Source organism: Oryzias latipes, chromosome 12 (genome assembly GCF_053564925.1).
Source record: "Oryzias latipes strain Hd-rR chromosome 12, Olatipes_Hd-rR_3.1".
Classification (NCBI taxonomy): domain Eukaryota; kingdom Metazoa; phylum Chordata; class Actinopteri; order Beloniformes; family Adrianichthyidae; genus Oryzias; species Oryzias latipes.
This window is the reverse complement of record NC_136248.1, coordinates 17,147,561-17,166,613: the sequence shown is the minus strand read 5'-3', so window position 1 is coordinate 17,166,613 and position 19,053 is coordinate 17,147,561. Positions and strand designations below refer to the sequence as shown.

General features: G+C 38.3%; 1 protein-coding gene across 1 annotated transcript; it reads right to left on the bottom strand.

Moving 5' to 3' along the window:
• Window positions 1–691: 691 nt before the first annotated feature.
• dbh (dopamine beta-hydroxylase (dopamine beta-monooxygenase)) lies at window positions 692–18,046 on the bottom strand. The gene is made up of 12 exons (XM_004074831.5): window positions 17,286–18,046; window positions 14,466–14,612; window positions 13,098–13,355; window positions 12,732–12,908; window positions 9,539–9,641; window positions 8,746–8,912; window positions 8,487–8,630; window positions 4,397–4,435; window positions 4,024–4,083; window positions 3,805–3,932; window positions 2,808–2,967; window positions 692–942 (listed from the first exon to the last, which is right to left on the bottom strand). The coding sequence occupies exons 1-12, from the start codon at window positions 17,652–17,654 to the stop codon at window positions 850–852; spliced, it is 1,845 nt and encodes a 614-aa protein (XP_004074879.1). The 5' UTR covers window positions 17,655–18,046; the 3' UTR covers window positions 692–849.
• Between the last annotated feature and the right edge of the window lie 1,007 nt (window positions 18,047–19,053).

The following is a 19,053-nucleotide window of genomic DNA, read 5'->3' as shown; positions in this document are numbered from 1 at the left end:
AAACCAAACAAAAAAAATAACTTCTTTTTGTAACGGTTAAGCTAAGGTCACACCGGGTGATGTGATGCATGTCTACGTGTTTAGCCCATGATGTTCACGCTGAGCAACCAGGGGGGGGCTTCTTCTTTTTATTACTGTTTACTAGCGCTTGTCTCCACCTACAGTTGGAAGAGGCACGACGCGAAGGTGTTTTCTTTCACAGCTCTAATCCGATAAATAAGAGACTTGGTGTGATATAACTCTGACCGGGCGCAAATTGCAATTATTGATCCTCCTCCCTGATGAACTTTTAAACGGTTAGTACTTCCGTGAAAGAAAAGGAACGCCATTCATACGTCACTTCCAAATCTGAGACCCTGATTGGTCAGTTTGACCTGGTTTAACTTTCAATGTGCAATCAGAGGCTGCGAGTTTAATACTTAAAGGCAAAAAAAAAAACAGTCGTAGAAACTTGCATGGCTACACTTGAACGCAAGACTTTTGAAGGCGGCAATCCAAAACGTGCATAGGATTTTCCTCAGAAGGTGTGTTGTTGAGGGCCTTGTGAATGTAGCTTTAGGCCTCACATACTGTTAAACAGTTGCCAGCAAACATGTTTTATTTATGTTTTTCCCTCAAATAAGGTTTAATTTTGCTTTTTGTTTCATAATAGTTCCCTTTCTCAAAAAAAAATTGCTCTAATGAAATCAGATGAATGTTTACAGAAGTCTTTATTACAGCAAACACTAGACTACTTTGACAATCAGAGGACATAAAATAAAGTGGAAGTGAACCACATCACAGGGACTTGTTTAATTTTCTTAAAGCTCCATCCTTTAAGGAAACTCCAGAACGGCCTGCATAGACCGGTCAGCTGGTGGGGACTGCACCTCCCTCGCAGGGGTAGCGATGCTTCTCAAGGGTGGAGGTCACCACTGGAATAGGCTGTTTTTCCCACTCGCCCTGAAGGAAAAAAAATTGCATGTAAATGTTCAAAAGCTTTCATTTAGAGACGAGAAAGTGTTTGTTTTTTCAATTGTTGATGAGGAATATTTTATATGAATTTTTTATATTAAAATTACAAAATAAAGTGGTGTGTCGGATGTAGGTGAGTAGGGCCCACAATTCGGCAGACATTTTTATTTCATTGGATCACATGGTATGGCAGCTATTGAAAAGAAATATCAGAGATCATGATCAAGCTTCCAGCATTTAATATAAACATTCATTAAAAAAAAAATCATCTATTATTGCAAAAACAAAGTGGTGTGTCTTAGGTTGGTATGTCGGTACCATGATTTGGAATGTATTTGGACTTGTTGGGTCACCTGGTTTGGAAGCTATTGAAAAATATTGACAGACGTCATATGCAAGTCTTCAAGATTTTAATAAAAAGCCATATAAAATATTAATTTTTCATTGTTTTTACAGTCTATGGTCAAGCTATTTACTTATGCAAAACAGTTGTCATCAAAAAGGGGGGTTTGAGGGCGGGGCTACTCAGCTCAGCTCCAATGGCCGCACCCATGTAGATGAGATTTGTGGAAACAATGGCTTCATACAAACATTAAATACGCCGTTTCAAGGCATTTAGGTTGTGGGATTTTGGTAAAAAATCATAATTCATAATCATAATTAAAACACCATTGGGAACATTTTTTTAATAGGGGGACTTTAAGTACATCTACAAATGTTATTTTAAAGTTCAACCTATTGAACACAGTTCATCTTCTCGCCTATTCATTTTTAATGCATTTGATCTAAAATGCTGACATTACTTAAGGAAGTTTTTCTTTTTCTTGCAGAAAACGTTGACGAGTTCCTCCGTTGTTTTTTAATTTATTCCCTCTGATCTGAGCAACCAGTACAGGGGTCTGCATGTTTACACTGCAACTTAACAAGCAGCCTCACTTTTCATTCAGAAGCTGGGTTTAAACAGCTACTGCTCAGTAGAATGTGAAGAAAGGTCTCCCATTTTTGAATTCTATGTATTTACATGCCACTATAGAAAAGCTTTGATCCATTCTTTACATTTTACTCAAGGCTGCGAAGGTTTGTATACATTAGTGGCAAAAGTCTCAAGGTTCTGTCAGCAGGTCTTTGATGAGGGTGTTCTGTGATTTCTTTTCCAGTCAAATCCTCTGATATGGAATTCACAGTTGCATGCAAACACAACAGTTATTGTGACATTATTTTCTGCAAATTGTGCCCAGGAATAATATGCACACATGCTGCAAACATTCACTTCTAACTGTTAAAAGGACATGATTATTATTATATGAGCAGACGCGTGCCCACCCTCCACTTTTAAGAGAGAAAAGGCTTTTACTGCTGGTCCTGTCATGAGCTATACCAGTAAACACGTTTACTGAGGCCTACAGATTCTGAGATTCTACCTTTTAATGTTTTTAAGCATGTCTTTGTACAGAGACATCCAGCTCTGAAGAGATGTGGTGACTTCAGGGGTTTTCTTATCGTCTTTTTGGATGGAAAAAAAGAAAAACTCTAAAAATTATTTTGGATTTTCCTTTGAATTCTATTAAGCTGATTTGCATCTATTATATTGATTTTCTCAGTTCTTTTAGAATATGTGTTAACATTAAAATGTTCCAGTGGGCAAACTTTCTAAAGTCTAGTTTTTTTTCCTTTTTTAATAAAACAGTATATTACATGGAATGATATTTGAAATTTACAAATAAACTTTTTACGTTCTTTGCATAGTTTAGCAGAGATGTTATCACGGTAAACAGTGGGGACAGGATAAGTGTCCTGGTTTGTGAACCACATGCTTTCCAGAGGAACGTGTTGGTGTCGGGCCGGCGACTTACAGGAAACAAGCGTGCAGTCGACTGATTGCAGTGCATGAAGATGGGCGCTGTGTTATAAAGAGAGTCTAGCACTTCTCCTGTGAAGTCATCCCAGTCCAACTGAGAAAACTGCTGAGTCACATCCACCTCACCGCAAACACACTGTTCATTTCCATGGAACCTGGAGGAGCCAAAATTAATTAAAGCTGAACAAGACTGAGGGAGGAGGAAGTGTCGGAAGCTGTCAGTTATTAAGGCAAAACCTCACTTAAATAAAATATAAAAAGGGAGCCCTGGGCATGAAATTCCAAAAATCAAAAACAAATTATTCTTTCAAATTATTATTTGATGGGAACAAAATAGTTTTTTAGTATCTTTAACTTCTATTAACAATTTGTGGCCACAAATCATTGACTTGAGAAAACAATTGAAAAAAAATGTGTTATGTCCAGGGCTCGCAAAAATAAGCATTTCATTGGCATCTGTAAATACAAATTTGTGTGCACAAAATGTTAATTGTTGCGCACATAATGGCAATTTGTGTCGACAAAATACTAATTTTTGGGCACAAAATGCTAATAAAATGCTAATTTGTGTCCACAATATGCTTACTTGTGTGCACAAAATACTAATTCGTGGCCCCAATTTATTAATTTGAAGAAAGTTTTTTTTTTTCAAAGTCAAGTTCGGGGCTCTATTAATTTTTGAAAACAAAATGCAAAGCTTACTTGTGTGCACAAGCTACTAATATGTGGCCACTAATTTTTATTTTGAAAGAACAATTTAATTTAAGCAATTTTTTTAAGTGAAGTCCAGGGCTTTTGTCAATTTGTGTCCACAAAATACTAATTTGTGGCCTCTAGTTGATAATCTGAGGGAATAATTTGTGTTTTTATTTTTTTTTTCAATGTCATTTCCAGGGCTCTGTACCAGTCGGACAATACAGAGAATTTTTGAGAAAGATGCAAAAGATGGAGAGTGAATCTCTAACCGTTTCAAGGAAATCTGCAGCCTCTACCTGTTGATGAAATTAAAGTATTTCTGCAGGTATCCCATGTCGATGTGGCTTTTGCAGAGCTCCAGCTGAATTCGAGGGTAGTAGTGAATGTAGTTGACACACATCTCCTCCATGATGCCAAAGCCTCCCTGAGGGAACCAGCACACAAAAGTAAAAGCAAACGCCAGAGAGGCTGGGGAAGATTATTAGTCATAGGAAAATATGAATATTGCTCATCACCACTGTGGGCTTGCTCCTGTCTTCTGTGTTGTAAGTACACTTTGTTAGAAGGACATCGCCCTGCGGGATAATGCACAAATAGGCCAGAATTATATCATAAATAACCTCTCACAGCTACAGTTATGACAATATTTGATCATTTATGACAAGACATGACATTTTAAAGCGAATATTGGATTTGCATTGCAAAACCTATTGTGAATCCTTCTTTAGTTTATTCCTAATTGATAAATATTATTTTGCATGTAAAAGTTCTGATGCAATGATATACAGAAAAGAGCATGTGGAGCATCACGCTTAAAACAAGCAGAGAAAAATTCTTTCCTCTGTCTTCTGGTTTAGTTACTAAAACAGGAAGCAGTTTTGGACTTACAGGTAAAATGTTCACCATCTTCCGCAGAACTCTGATTGTCTGTAGAAGAAATAGAAACACCAGAAAATTCACTTTTTATTTTTTGACGAACCCATGATGCAAAAGGAAGAAGTACAAGCACAGTTTATGTATGATCTGAAGATTGCACAGCAAATTCCCAGTGTCGAATCTTTGTAGTCAAACTAGTGTAAGGCCCCACCCCCATTTTCCAAGTGCTGGTGTTAATGCTTGAAGTTAAAATGTGCAGAGTAAAAATAACTCAGTGGGGGTTATTCTACGGAGCCCTCCAGGTGCCAGGGGTTGAAAAGAAAAAAAATCTGATAAACCCTAAGCACGGATTGCTAAATGGTGCACACGGAATACTAAACCTTGCAATTGTGCTCGTACTATTGCGCAGTCATGCGCACATTGCTTGTGCATGTCTTTGAGCAGATCAGCTGGACTCGTAGCTACGGGTTTGCAGGCAAGGGATGGTCCTTTGTCACGGTGTGCGCAACAAAGTAAATTTCTATGAAGTAAATTGCAAGTAAATTTCTTCATGTCCAGGGGCCTCATTTATAAACGTTGCGTACGCACAAAAGAAGGCGTACGCCACTCACTACGCAATAGTAGAGATTTATAAAAAGCAAACTTGACGGGAAAATGTGCGGTCCTTCACGCAAGCTCTGACCCAGGCGTACGCACAAAAACGGGTGAAATGGGAAACGGCGACACCGTCGGCAGATGGAAGAAACACGTAAAAGTGAAAGTGAAAATGACAATACTGCCTCTCAGAAATAACATGAAGACTTCACAAAGCAAGTCTTACAATTAACAGCCTACACGAACACCCGTTTGATCGATTAGCAGTGAAACAAACAAAAAAAAAATCAAACGAAAATTACAACAGAAATTCAAATGAACACTTATTTGCAGAAAGAAAAATGAAATATATTCTGCAATATTGGCATGTTGTGCAATTCATCCTCATAAATAATATAGTTAACAGAACGAAATAATGTACAAAACTGATATTCTCGTTAATGTGTCCGTCTGGCGGAGCAGATAGGTGCGGGCGTGCGGACAGACGGAAAGACATATTAATTGTCCACTGGGGAAAGTTGTTTTCAGAGCAAAACATTTCTTCATAAGCTATGGAATTATGATATTCATGCATGTGCCTAGTTTGTTTTATTTTTGATAAAACAATATATGGCGTATATCTCACCATTCATAAAGCAACAAGAAATAACATTTGCGCTGATCAGTTTCCCATTTCCACGTCGATTATTACCGACATCTGTAGCTTGTCAGATACAATTAAATGGAGGGAAATAAAATGCCCCATCACAATGCGTAATTACGCTCTTACAAGATGTGGCAAATGGAAGAATTCGGAGTGAACGCATCTTTAGACAGCAAGAAGACTTGCTGGAAAACGAGGACGAGTGGCTTATGAGCCGGTTCCGACTTCCTCGAGCCGTCCTGTTGGACCTCTGCGGGCTTTTGGGCCCCCCCCCCCCTCCTCCCGATGGAGCGCTAGAAGTTTTTTCGCCTCGACTTTGATGTCCGACCATTTCTTTTTTATTTCGGCCACGGTCCGCGGTTGTGAAGCTACAGCATTTTCGGCGTCTGCCACCGTTTGCCACTCACGTGCCTTTTTGGCATTAGTAATGCCCACACTGTGCCCTCCAAACAACATTTTTCTCCTCTATTCCACCTCGCCAACGATAAATTCTACTTCACATTGAGTGAAGTTACGTTTTTTTCATTTCCTCTCGGTGTGTGCCATGGTTTCGCAATCAATGAATATTCATTTGTGGGCGTTTCACGGACTATTTATGGGCAACTATGGGCGTGTCATGAAGCCGCAAAAGCTGCGTTACATTTAGAATTGGTTGTGATTTATTAAGGGAAAGATGCGTAGGATGTGCGTGCCCACGGTTTTATAAATCCGAATATTTCTGTGCGTAGGCACGTCCTATGTTTCATCCGTACGCCACTTCTGACGTAAATCCTACGCAAAGTTTTATAAATGAGGCCCCTGAACATTTTAAATACTTTTCTGTTGCCAGTCAAAAGCTATACAAAATAAACTTGTGTTTCTCATAAAGCTGGATTAAAAAAAACAATATGATAATTAAATTGTACTTTATAATAAAATACTGATCTATTAGTCACCAAATCAATGTTCTTTTAAGAGTTTTCTGAAAGCAATTAACTGAAATGAAGACAGCTCTAGATAATTATTAACATGAATCTGGATTGACTGGGACAGGGAGCTACTCAAAAAAACACTAGACTATCATAACTCAATGTTTTTTATTTATTTTTTATTAAATACATCTTTTTTTATTTTTTTATTTTACTTTCTTTTTTCCAGTGGGGCAAATAAGTATTTAGTCAGCCACCAACTGTGCAAGTTCTCCCATTTAAAAAGATGAGAGAGACTGTAATTTTAATTTTAGCTGTACCCCAACAATCACTGACAAAACAAGAAAAAAAAATCACATTGCCTTATTTCTATTTTATTTTTTCTAAATTATGATGGAAAATATGTATTTGGTCATCTACAAACAAGTAAAATTTCTGACTCTCCCAGACCTGTAACTTGTTCTGTAAGAGGATTCTCTGTCTTCTACTGGTTACCTGTATTAATGGCATCTGTTTAAACTTGTTATCTATATAAAAGAAACCTATCCACAACCTTAAACAGTCTCACTCCAAACTCCAATATGACCAAAGAGCTGTCTAAGGACACCAGAAACAAAATTGTTGCCCTGCACCAGGCTGGGAAAACTGAATCTGCAATAGGTAAGCAGCTTGGTGTGAAGAAATCAACTGTGGCAGCAATTATTAAGAAATGGAAGACATACAAGACCACTGATAATCTCCCTCAATCTGGAGCCCCCCACAAGATCTCACCCCATTGGGTCAGAATGATCAGAAGAAGGGTGAGCAAAAATCCAGAACCACACGAGGGGGAGCTAGTGAATGACCTGCTAAGAACTGAGACCAAAGTAACAAAGGCTACCATCAGCAACACACTACGCCACCAGGGACTCAAACCCCCCAGTGCCACACGTGTTCCCCTGGTAAAGCCAGTACATGTGCAGGCCCGTCTAAAGCTTAATAGAGAGCTTTTGGATGGCCCAGAAGAGGATTGGGAGAATGTCCTATGATCAGATGAAATCAATATAGAACTATTTGAAAAGAACTGTACTCGTGTTTGGAGGAGAAAGAATGCTGAACATCATACCTACTGTAAAAGCATGGGGGTGGAAACATCATGCTTTTGGACTGCTTTTAAGCAGAGCGACCAGGACGACTGATCCGTGTAAGGGACAGAAATAATGTGGCCATGTATCGTCAGATTCTGAGTGAAAACCTCCTTCCATCAGCAAGGGCATTAAAGATCCCAAACACACTACCCGGGTAACAAAGGAGTGGCTTCGTAGGAAGCATTTCAAGGTCCTGGAGTGGTCTAGCCAGTCTCCAGATCACAACCCCTCACAAAATCTTTGGAAGGAGTTGAAAGTCTATGTTGTCCAACGACAGCCCCAAAACATCACTGCTCTGGAGATCAGCATGTAGGAATGGGCCAAAATGCCAGGAACAGACTTACAGACAATGTTTGACTGCTGTCATTGCCAACAAAGAGTATTTAAAAAAGTATTCAGTTGAACTTTTGTTATTGACCAAATACTTATTTTCCACCATCATTTAGAAATAAATTATTTAAAATCAAACAATGTGCTTTTTTTGTTTTTTTGTTGTTTAGTTTTGTTTAGTTTTGTCTTTAAGCTTGTGATTTATTTGATCCTTGTATAGTAACATTTAGTTGGAATTTGTTTGAACTATCAAAAAACAATTTTATGACTTCATTAGCTTAATTTGTTTGCCTCATGTGTTTGTCACAGTGATAAAATTCTTATTATGCATGCAACAGTTATTTTTGTTGTTTAAATACAAAAAATCAGCTCTAATGATTGAAGGGGTGGAATAATAATCTAGCTGCTGATGTGATCTAATCAAAATCAGGTACCATGTCAGGTCTAATCTTTCAGTCTAACATTAAACTGCGGCGTCTCTGTGCAGGGAAGCCATTTACCTGGTAGTGTGTACTGAAGTGCTGGTCTTCCTGTACTATCTCCACCTCCTTGCCCCCCCTCACAAGAACAGTCCTCACCCCACGACCTGCCAGGTGGGTGTGCAGCTGGGATGCAAAGACATAGATTCCTCCTGGAGGCAAAGCCTTGAGTAACACAAACAGGAGATGTGTTACAAAGGTTATACAACCATTTTTTTTTTTAGAATAATCTCTTCACTCCACTTTACCTGAATTGTGTGAGTTAAGATTTTCTACGTACGGTCTGAGTACACTTGGATGTGCAGTACCCAGTGAGGTAAAAAGTATGTTGCTTTGGAGGAATGGCCATGACAGGCGTGTAAACGAGGCCCAGCTCCATGATCCCCGCGTCATAGCGCCTCAGACGGGGGGTGTAGTGCAGTCGTATCCCCGATGAGTCACGCCGACCTGCATGCAGAATTCTGAAACTTTCATGTGCTTGATGTAAACGGCTGCCGTCCTGTGGATTGTTCTATAATTGATTGTATTCAATATCCAGCATGATTTCACCCCAAGCAAGACTACGAAATGTGAAATAACGCAGAGAAATATGAACAAATTCAGATACAGTTTGTGTCATTTGAAGGAAATTATGACATTTGAGGGATTATATATGAGCTGAATGTTGACTGTACACAACGTACTGTCTACTAATAGTATGATGTTTTATCCGGCTATATGCCTTTAAGGGTTATTGGGATAAGTTAAAATGATTTGGGTGAAATTTTATATGTTTCTCCCCTAGATTTTTTTTCCAACAACGCTCTTTCACATAATTATCATAAAAGTCACCAAAATTATTCCAAACTATCTTATATTGAAAACATGTGACAAGACCATAAAAAATTTGGTGTAGATTTGTTATCTAACACCAGACAACAAAGATATTTTGCAAGACCAAATAATACATCTAATAATTTATCTAAAATTAATGACTGAAGTTGTTTGCTCTAAGAAAATAATCTTTAGCTTTAAATAAATGGGAAAAAAACACTCCCTGAGAAATAAAGTATTCATGCAATAGCTGTGCGTACCGGCAATGAGAAGAGGGTTGTGATAATGGACCTCCAGGCGAAGGAACCTTGAAGAACCAGGACCGCCTATCGCCAAGCCAGCATCCGGAGGATAGTAGAAAGCCTGCAAGCGCACACATATCATGCACATGCATGATTCAGTCTTCTTTATTAATGCATAGCTTTCATGGAATCAGAGAAGATATTTTTCTTAATTCTTCAACAATAAGAACAACTTCTCTGACAAAACACATTTTGGAATGTTCTCTGAGAAGTTTAACAAAAATATTGCATTTCTGCACAACATGCAGATAGTCATTGATGATAAATGTGTCAAACTGGACTCGACTGGTTCTTTAAAATGAAAAATGATGCTTTCTAAAGTGGCAGGTTAAATCAATGTTTTTATTTTTCTAAAAGTCAAATTTTGTTATCTAGGAGTTTTTCCTGAATAAAAAAAACATAAAATGCAGCTTTTGGAAAATATACATTTTTCTATCAGTTGTAGAAAAAGAAATATGAAAAAAATTTTTTTACATTTAAAGGATTTCTATATTGTTAGATTTTAGATGACAATAATGCTAAAAACCTCCAAACTGCTACCTAGAGGTAAATTCTCCATCTCTGTGGTTGCAGTAGATTTTTTTTAACCTAATATACCTTTTATGCCATTACAGTAAAAGCCCCAGAGACATATTTTTCAGCATGAGTGCACACACCCTTGTGATTTTCCCTCTTTGCATTCAGAGTATCAGATATTTTGCCCGTCTTTCAAACTTCCTCTTTTTTGTTTTGTTTTGAACAGCTTTGATACCCTCCTGATACTGTGCCAACAAGAATAAAACAACACCACGAGAAGGTGATGAAAGAGGCCTGAATCCTTCCCAGCTAATCTTGTCTTCGCAGCTCATAGAAAGTACCCTGCTTGTTTTGTTCAGCTGGCAGGTAATTCAAGCGGAGAGGGGCCAGGCGTGCATGTGATACTGTGTGGAGCTGTGCAGAGAAATATGGTGACAGCCTCCCCGGTCCTTGTCTGGTTTGCTTTATATGGCCGGCGGGCTGCTTGCTTGCTCAGCCACCTTAATGTCACCCACTAGTTGGAGAAGATTTTGAATTCTTTTATGTGATGTTTGGGTGTTTCTTTGAGTTTTAGGAGGCAGAAAAAGAAAAGCTACAGGTGAAGGATCTGGTGGATGGACGGACACCTTCTCTTCTTTCCTGGAGGTGTGTAATACAACTGTACAAACTGCTCCTTTGTTTTTTCCTAATTGCAGAGATGAATTATAATTTTTTTAAAATCAGAATAAAACCTTGAATAAAACTGTGGTGTAGCGGTTAGCACTGTTGCCTCACAGCAAGAAGGCCTGGTTAAATCGCAGCTGCCCTCAGCATGTTCTCCTCATGCATGCATGGGTTTTCTCCAGGCACTCCAGCTTCCCACAGTCTAAAAACAGGCTTCATTGTTTTTTGTTTTTTTTGGTGACTAAATGTTCTCGCTTGTGATTGTGTATGTGTGTTTGGTTGTCTGTGTGTGAACGTGCAATGGGCTGGCAACCCGTTCAGGTGATGCCCCGCGCTCACTTGAAAGTGGCCCATGTGACTGCACAGGATAAATCAGGTACTGAAGATGATCGGATCAGAATAGATAGGTACTGAAAATAGGCGATCATAAATAAAATCGTTATTCACACCCCCCCATTAATTTAAAAATTTAGAAAAATTGTAACCTCAACGACTTCTAACTGATCATTTACTAAGGATGGTTGGGGGATGATTGCATGAGTGTTGATCGAGTGTTGATTAACCTACAAAATAGAGCAGGTTTTTTTTGGGGGGGGTTGCTTGATAGAACTCTTGGTGTGGTCATGGCCCCATGGACCATTTTACTAGACACGCCCCTGTCACCCACTAAAGTCTTTTTCTTGATTAAAAAATGTAGAGGTATTGACTAATAAAGCAGTAGAAAATGTTAATAAAAAGGATAGATTATAGTTTACAGGAAGATACAAAGCTTGGTGATTTTGTCTGACCAAAAATGTAGCATATACTGTAGATTCTTAAAATGGAATTTTTAAATAGTCCTCCAATCAAAGGAAGACTTTCTGTGTGGATGAAATCATTAAATATAAACAGGAATAGATTTGAATCAATGGCTCCAAGAAGACTGCAGAGTCATCAGTTCCCAGCAGTCTCCCAAAAAATGCTGTCTGGTTTCTTGGTTTAGCACTAAAAGGTTGTCAGATACATGAAAGACTCCCACCCTAACCTTTTCCTAAACAGTCAAGTCTGGTTAATCAGTTCAATCACCAACTGAAACTCGCAGGTTAGTATTTTGCTTTTAAATCAAATCAAATTAAGCATTTATTTTTTATAGCATTTGTTTTACCAGGCAATACGGTAAATACGAAGTGTTGTACACCAAAATAAATACAATGACACAAGAAAATGTTTGTAAAATTAAACATTTTTAAATTAAAACAATTCAATAAGGAACATTCTGTTGTTTTGTCTGCAGAGTAACCCAACAGAATTATTGGAACATGTGTTTAACTTAATACATTTTTTAAGTTGTAAGAATTAGGTTTTCTGTAAATAAAAAAGAAAATCTGCTTAATTTTGTTGAATGTGCCTTCATTTCTTGAGGTGTCATGTCGACGTACTTTGTAAAACCAACCATAGCTGAAGTTTTTACAGTTTCAGATTGTCCTCTTAATAAAAAAGACCCATTTATATCTCATTTAAAAGTCAGTGTCTTCATGAGAAAACAAAACAAAAAAGAAAAGAAAATCCTTAAAAGGTACTTGTTTGTAGATTGGAAATCATAAAACTAATATGTCCATCACAGTTCTCATATGTGTTTCTTGTGTGTCTATTTGTGTTTTCGTGAATTTTAGGAATGTTTCTATGTATGGTTGCTCATCCCACATGCAGAATCTTTATGAATGGGCTGTGCGTGGGATCAGCTCAGCCTGATAAAAAAGCCTTTCTGGCCTTTAGATTTTGCGCGTGGGAGCTTTTGTTTGTCTCTCAGAAGACTCAGCAACATCGTTGTTGTGGTTCCGGATTCTGTTCCATTTAGTCAATCTGCATTTTAAACCTTTTGCAAATAGACACATTTATTATTACAACTTGAGGAGTTTTTAAATTAAAAAAATGACTTCTTTGGCTAGAGTTGGGTTGGGTATGCTGCCGATGGAGGGTTGTGTCAACGTACCTCTGCTCCCATAGCCCATGCGGCCAGCACGTGGCGGCAGTAATTAAGTTTTCGTGGTTTCATGTTGTCGTCACAGGAGCCGCTGTATTGAGGAACGTCCATCATGTCTGGGGAACATTCGAACACTTCGATGTGATGTACAATGGCCTCGTTGCCTGGAGTTATCACTGACTCATACTGACAGGAAAACAGATATAAAGCAGAAGCATCATACCTTTTTTGTCTTTTTATGTGATCCACATATTACCAAGGTTAATGTCTGTGGTGAAACGCATCGTGTTTTTAAAATAAAGAAATAAAACTGCTTTATACACCCACAACACTGCAAACACATTTAATATTGAGTGTTTTTAGCACTCTTCATACCATGATGATGTGATTCTTGGGCATGTTTTCAGGCAGCTTTTGGATGAAGCACCAGTAGGTGGTCTCCTGACTCGGTATGATGACATCAGGGGCCACAACATCTATTGTCTGCAAATCTGGGCCCAGAGTGGGCGACGGGTCGTCAGGACGAAGCATCAACACTCGCTGTACTCCTGTGTGGATCCTGGACAGGTTCAGCTCTTCCAGAGAGGCAAGAGGCTGATCCAGGAGCCCATATATGATGTGCACAGTTCCTTCCTGGCAAAGCAACAGAGGAGAGCACTTCAAATCTCCCATCAGCTAATGTGCTTTCTTGGGCAAATGATGGCAATTTATTTTCTTTTTTGTTGTTGTTGTTGTCATAGTAATGAGTATTGAGTTTATGTCTGCAGCAAAGGGGTAAAACCATGAAAACCCTGATCAGTGGAATAAAAAATTCCCCGCAAGATAGATAGATAGATAGATAGATAGATAGATAGATAGATAGATAGACAGATAGACAGATAGATAGATAGATAGATAGACAGATAGACAGATAGATAGATAGATAGATAGATAGATAGATAGATAGATAGATAGATAGATAGATAGATAGATAGATAGATAGATAGATAGATAGATAGATAGATAGATAGATAGATAGATAGATAGATAGATAGATAGATAGATAGATAGATAGATAGATAGATAGATAGAAAAAACTCCATCTGAACTCCATCCTCCAAAATAATGCTCACCACCTTCTGCAGTCCTGACCTCAACTGACCTTAACCTCGGGTTAGCTTTCAAATGTGCTGGTTTTGAGCCAGAATGACCATAACAACCACGATGGCTGTCTTCCAAAAAAGGATGGGATCCCACAGTGTGTGACCAGCATGAGGAGGAGGAGAAGAAGGAGAGCTGCTCCACACACTGCTGGGTCTCCTGTTTCTTCAACACATAAATTGTTAAGTTCCCAATGTATTTCTCTACATTTTATCAATCCAGTCCTCCTAACAAGAGCCAATGGCAAAATAAGCACTTTAGCAGAGAAAATTTAGTGGGTTTTTTAATCTATCAAACCCAGCTTTTCATATATGTATAAACATGTATTACAAACCTTTGGAAGCTTATTGGACGTGACATCTTTGCTACAAGGAGTGGATCAACTACAACCAAAGTGCATTAGCCCACCCTGCTCATGGAGACACATAACCTCAGCATGAGAAGAAAAGTGGAGAATGGTGGCAATTTGTGATTAATTTCAATTCCTTTTGCCATTAATTCCTTGTAAGAATATTTTTTGGTTTTAAAGAGACATCAGTATCTCTTATTTTGATTGATTTCATTTTAATTGTCAAACACTTGGAAAAAAAAGGCTTCCCTCACCTCAATAAGGTAGTCCTTAGGATCGCAGGTGCTGAATGGTCTTTTGAAGAGCAGATAGAATCCATCTGGTTTTTCTTTGGCCTCAATGAGCTCATAGTCTTGTTGGCTGTCCAGGGATACGTGGCCCTCACTATCACTCCATGCATCCTGAAGGAAAGGAAAACTACATACATCACAGACATAGGACTGCAAAAAGTGATTAAGACAGCATGAGTGCAGCAGAGGTTCAGGCACAGTTCCTTTGCCAATTTAAAGGGCAACCATAGGATGGGATCCATGTAAACAAAAACTAAACATACAGAAACTCCAAAACCTTAATAACCAAAATCAAGAAAAACCTATTAAAAATGAGAACAAGAAAAATTGTCATAAATTGTTAATATTAAACCCAACATTTAACTGGAACTGTTTTTTCCACGGAGAATTAAAACACAAAAGTCAAAGTGTGGCAGTTGGTGTTGTGAAAGTATCCCATCTTGCAGCACAGGATGTTCTTCTTCTCTGCCAGAAGGCTTTTGCAGCGACTCGGTCTATCTGCTTCTGTTATGTTTCTCACATTTGTACCTGTCCAGAATAACACCTAAATTCTCTCTCTTTAAATCTGTCCCCCTCTTTGTTCCTCTTACATAACTGTTCCGCACAAACTGCAACAATTCGACAGCCAGTATGTTTTAAAATAAAAACAGTGAGTCCAAATCTATAAAGAACATGTGCAATCTGTGCTGCCTTAATCATATGTGTGGGATTTCTTTAGATTCAACACATAAATACTTTAAACTAAGCTTGTGGTTTTGCATAGTGGTGAGTTTTTTAATTTTTTTTCTTTATTTTTAGCTGTAGTGATTGCAAAGAGACTGCATTATTTCACTTACTGACTTTAGTAATCCCATTACATCAGCGTTCTATGTGTGGATGAAAATCTTTGCTTTAATTCTGAGCCAAAGCAACAACTACCCTCTTCTGGAAAGACAAAAATTACTCTTGTTGCAATCAGACACCCCCATGAGATAAAATGAGTTTAGTCTGATCTTTGTGAGAGGCGTTGCTTCGACCTTTTATTTTCTAGTTCAGCTTGTTGTTCTGAACCAAACTTGGTTAAAGACTAAAAGGTTGTTGCATCTGAGTGCACCTAAATGATCAAATTTACATTAAAATCTTTCACAATCACAGCTGCCTGTCATTTTCCCTCACAGATGGGGACTGCAGATTATTTCCCATCTGCTGACATTTCAATCACTTAAAAGATCCACTCAGATGAAAGTTGTGTTTTTAACATGTTTGTGTGTCATTTTTCACAAGATGGACGTTGAGAATATTAAGCTTAAAATTGAATTTTGGAGTATTTTGTTTAATCAAATCACAAATCAGGAGCAGACGAAAAAATATTGAGGCTACAACAGTAAAACCACAAGCTCCCTGCGCCGCTCGATTCTGATGCATCCACTTGTAGACAACTAGATCCATGTACATCTACATTTTATTCGTCTGAGCTGGCACCTGGTTCAAAACTGTACGGCTGGATAGCTCCAATATTGCTAACTATCTTTGTTTCACCAGTAATGTTAGGCTGGGGCTGTGAGGGGCTGTAAGACAGCGGCCGAGTGTGTTAACAGATGGGATTTGGGCAGTAGGGGCAGGCTTACTTTGCGCCAATGGTCCTGCCCACAAATCAGTTTTGATAAACTCCTGCTGCTCTGCAGAAATATGTTCTAGAAAATTACCGTTTTTGTTTTATTTTAGCTATTATAATTCTAACTGTACAAGCAGAAGAAATGTTAATCTGTGAAGATAAATCACCTTTATGAAGGTGTATTATTATAATAACCTTTGTTCAATGTCATTTTCAATTAAACGTATGGCTGCTAAAAGACTTGTTTAAATAATTGAACTTTAGTGTGAGTGTGAATGCACAACAGCAGAATTATCGTGTTAATGAAGCATACACAGATAAGATTAGGTTCAAATAAGATCAATTTGACTTGAAATAAAAATAAATTCCTGAGACTTTTATCCAAAGCTTGAGTATTTTCCCACAAAGCTTCTAGAAAAAAAATCTCTTCTCAGGGTCAAGTCTTAATCTGTTTTCTGCTCTTGTGTATTTTAATTAAAATTCCCAATATAAAATACTAAGGACTGTGTGAATCAGAGGAGTTGTTTAGCAGTGTGTGCACTAGATGCAGCGTACTTTGTCTGACTGTTTACCCAACAACCAAAGATTATAATTACTGCTGGCTGCAATAAGCTTTTTTTCCTCATAAAGTTTCTGATTTAAACTTTTAATTATAGAAAAATGACATCTACCGACATTCTGCAGATGTATTATTGAAAGGAGGCAATTAGAACTGACGTTACTGCAGCTGCTTCCAGGAAGCCTTAAACAATATATGAAAATCAAATCAAAAATGAATTTGAGTTTCACTTCAATGAATATTTTTGCAGGAAGATGAGAACCTCACAAAACTGAGAGTTAGATTTATCATATAAGCCTATGTGTGGCAAAATGGAAATAAGGCTACTCGCAAATCTAAATTAGCACAAGAACTCAACTTTGATATGCAAATATCTGCTAACACTTCCCAGAAGAATTTAATCTATTACTGTAGTGCACTTTGAACAATCGCCAATTAGTAGGAGCTGATAACATCCTTTATGAATACGTGATCATGAAACAGATCTATGCACCAATTGTTTGTACAAAAAAACTGAGGGTAACTGAATCCTGTCCTTATAAAAAAAAGTCAAGTTAGACTTTTATTCCTAATTTCTTAAAATCTTGTTTCTTGCCTTGCAGAGGTGTTTACATATCAAAGGCTTTCTTACCCCAAAGTAGCTCTTGGTACCAGAATCCCACAGCACTACCAAATCTGCATTGGTCAGCTCACCGCGGTCAGACATCCCCAGGACCACACCGTGTTTGAGCTCTGCCACCTGCAGCTCCATGTAGATCTCCTGTTTGGCGTAACTGATGTTCCAGGCTAGCTGAAGCTCACCTCGGGGGTCAAGGGGAGCACGGAAAGGCATGGGGAGAGGCGGGAGAGATCTGGAAGGGCTTTGTTTGATACTTGACACATCAACAGGAAAAGAGGGTGCCTGGTAAGAAGCCACCAAAATGACCATCAGTGCAGCCAGAGCAGTGAAATACATGATGGTGACATCTTGAAGCCGCAGATGCTTGTTAAAGATCCTCATTATTGCAAAGAGTTTTGGAGAGATTGTCCAAACTACTTTTTTTTTTACCACTGTTTATCTTATCTCTCCTCCGTCTCTTTGGAAAAAGTTGAAGAGTTCAAACAAAGACTCTTTCTCCGGTGCTGCTGTCAAATCTGTTGCATGACAGAAACTCACGCAAACTTTTCAGTCTTTTCTTCTTTGATTTCAGATCAAGGTAGGTTTCCCTCCAGCAATCAAGCAAAGGAGTTTTCCGTCGTTTTCAAACTCTAAAAACATTGAAACGTCTAAACAAACAGCTTTTCAGCCTTCAGATTCATCTGAAATAAAGCCTGCTGGATATTGTCTATTTCCTTTGAGCTGCGTCTCTCTGAGCCTCTTTCAGCTCTCTTGTTTTTTAAAAGACTCCTCCCTTATGAGCTGCCTGTTTTTATCCAGCCTAATGCTATTACATTTGTTGAGGAAAATTGGATTGTATTCTTTATGCCTCAGGGTCAGGCATGATTCTGCACATCTGCAAGACCCTAATTGATCCAAATTCAACCATGGACATTATCAATGAAAATCACTTTTGACTGATTTAACTGTTGCGTTGTTTTTTATCCGATGCCTGTTTCATTTTAACTAATACATCCAATATGCATTTTGAGACAAATTAGGCTTTGTATGTGTTAGATTTTATACATTTAGGAGGGGCTGTGAGAACCAATTGAACCACAAACAAGGCACTAAAACATCAGATCCTCCTTGAACCACAGCCTGAGGCTGTAGCAGACCTAATCAAGCTGTCAGTTGAAGGTTTTAGAAAACAAAAGAGGCACTGTTTAAAGGGTTCAAAGTGCCTGTGGAAACGTGCATTAACGTACGGTTGCTTTTGCTAAGAGCAAACAGCAGGTTGAGCTTAGGTAGACAATTGCGTTTAACAGGATGCCAAACTTCTCTTTGAAACGACCCAAGCTTTCCCAGCAAACACACAACTGAAAGATGTCTGCAAGATGCAGATTTATTTGATCAAGCTTTGGTTCCGAACCCTAGAGATTTTTTATCTATAAACTTCAGCCATGTGATGCATTTTAATAATGCAATATTCAAAAAAAAGCCAAAGTATTTACAATCTGGTTTAATTTCGTTGTATTCTTAGTCGAGCCAACCATGCATATTTCCGTTTTTCTTTTTGACCGTTGTGCTAGCCTATAGGGTCAAGATGACCATTGACGTGTTCTCCCTACCATGACAAAGGTGGATAAAGGTGGAAAGATTTCATGTAATCCATGGACAGCAGTGAAGATCACAAATCATTGAAGAGAAAAGGTTCAGAGCACTGTCTTGTGGGGTCTAGATGACCCCACTCCCAATGTCAAAGTGCCTAGGATAGTACAAGGGTTAACAAATGACATTTAGAAAGGCTGGAACAACATTA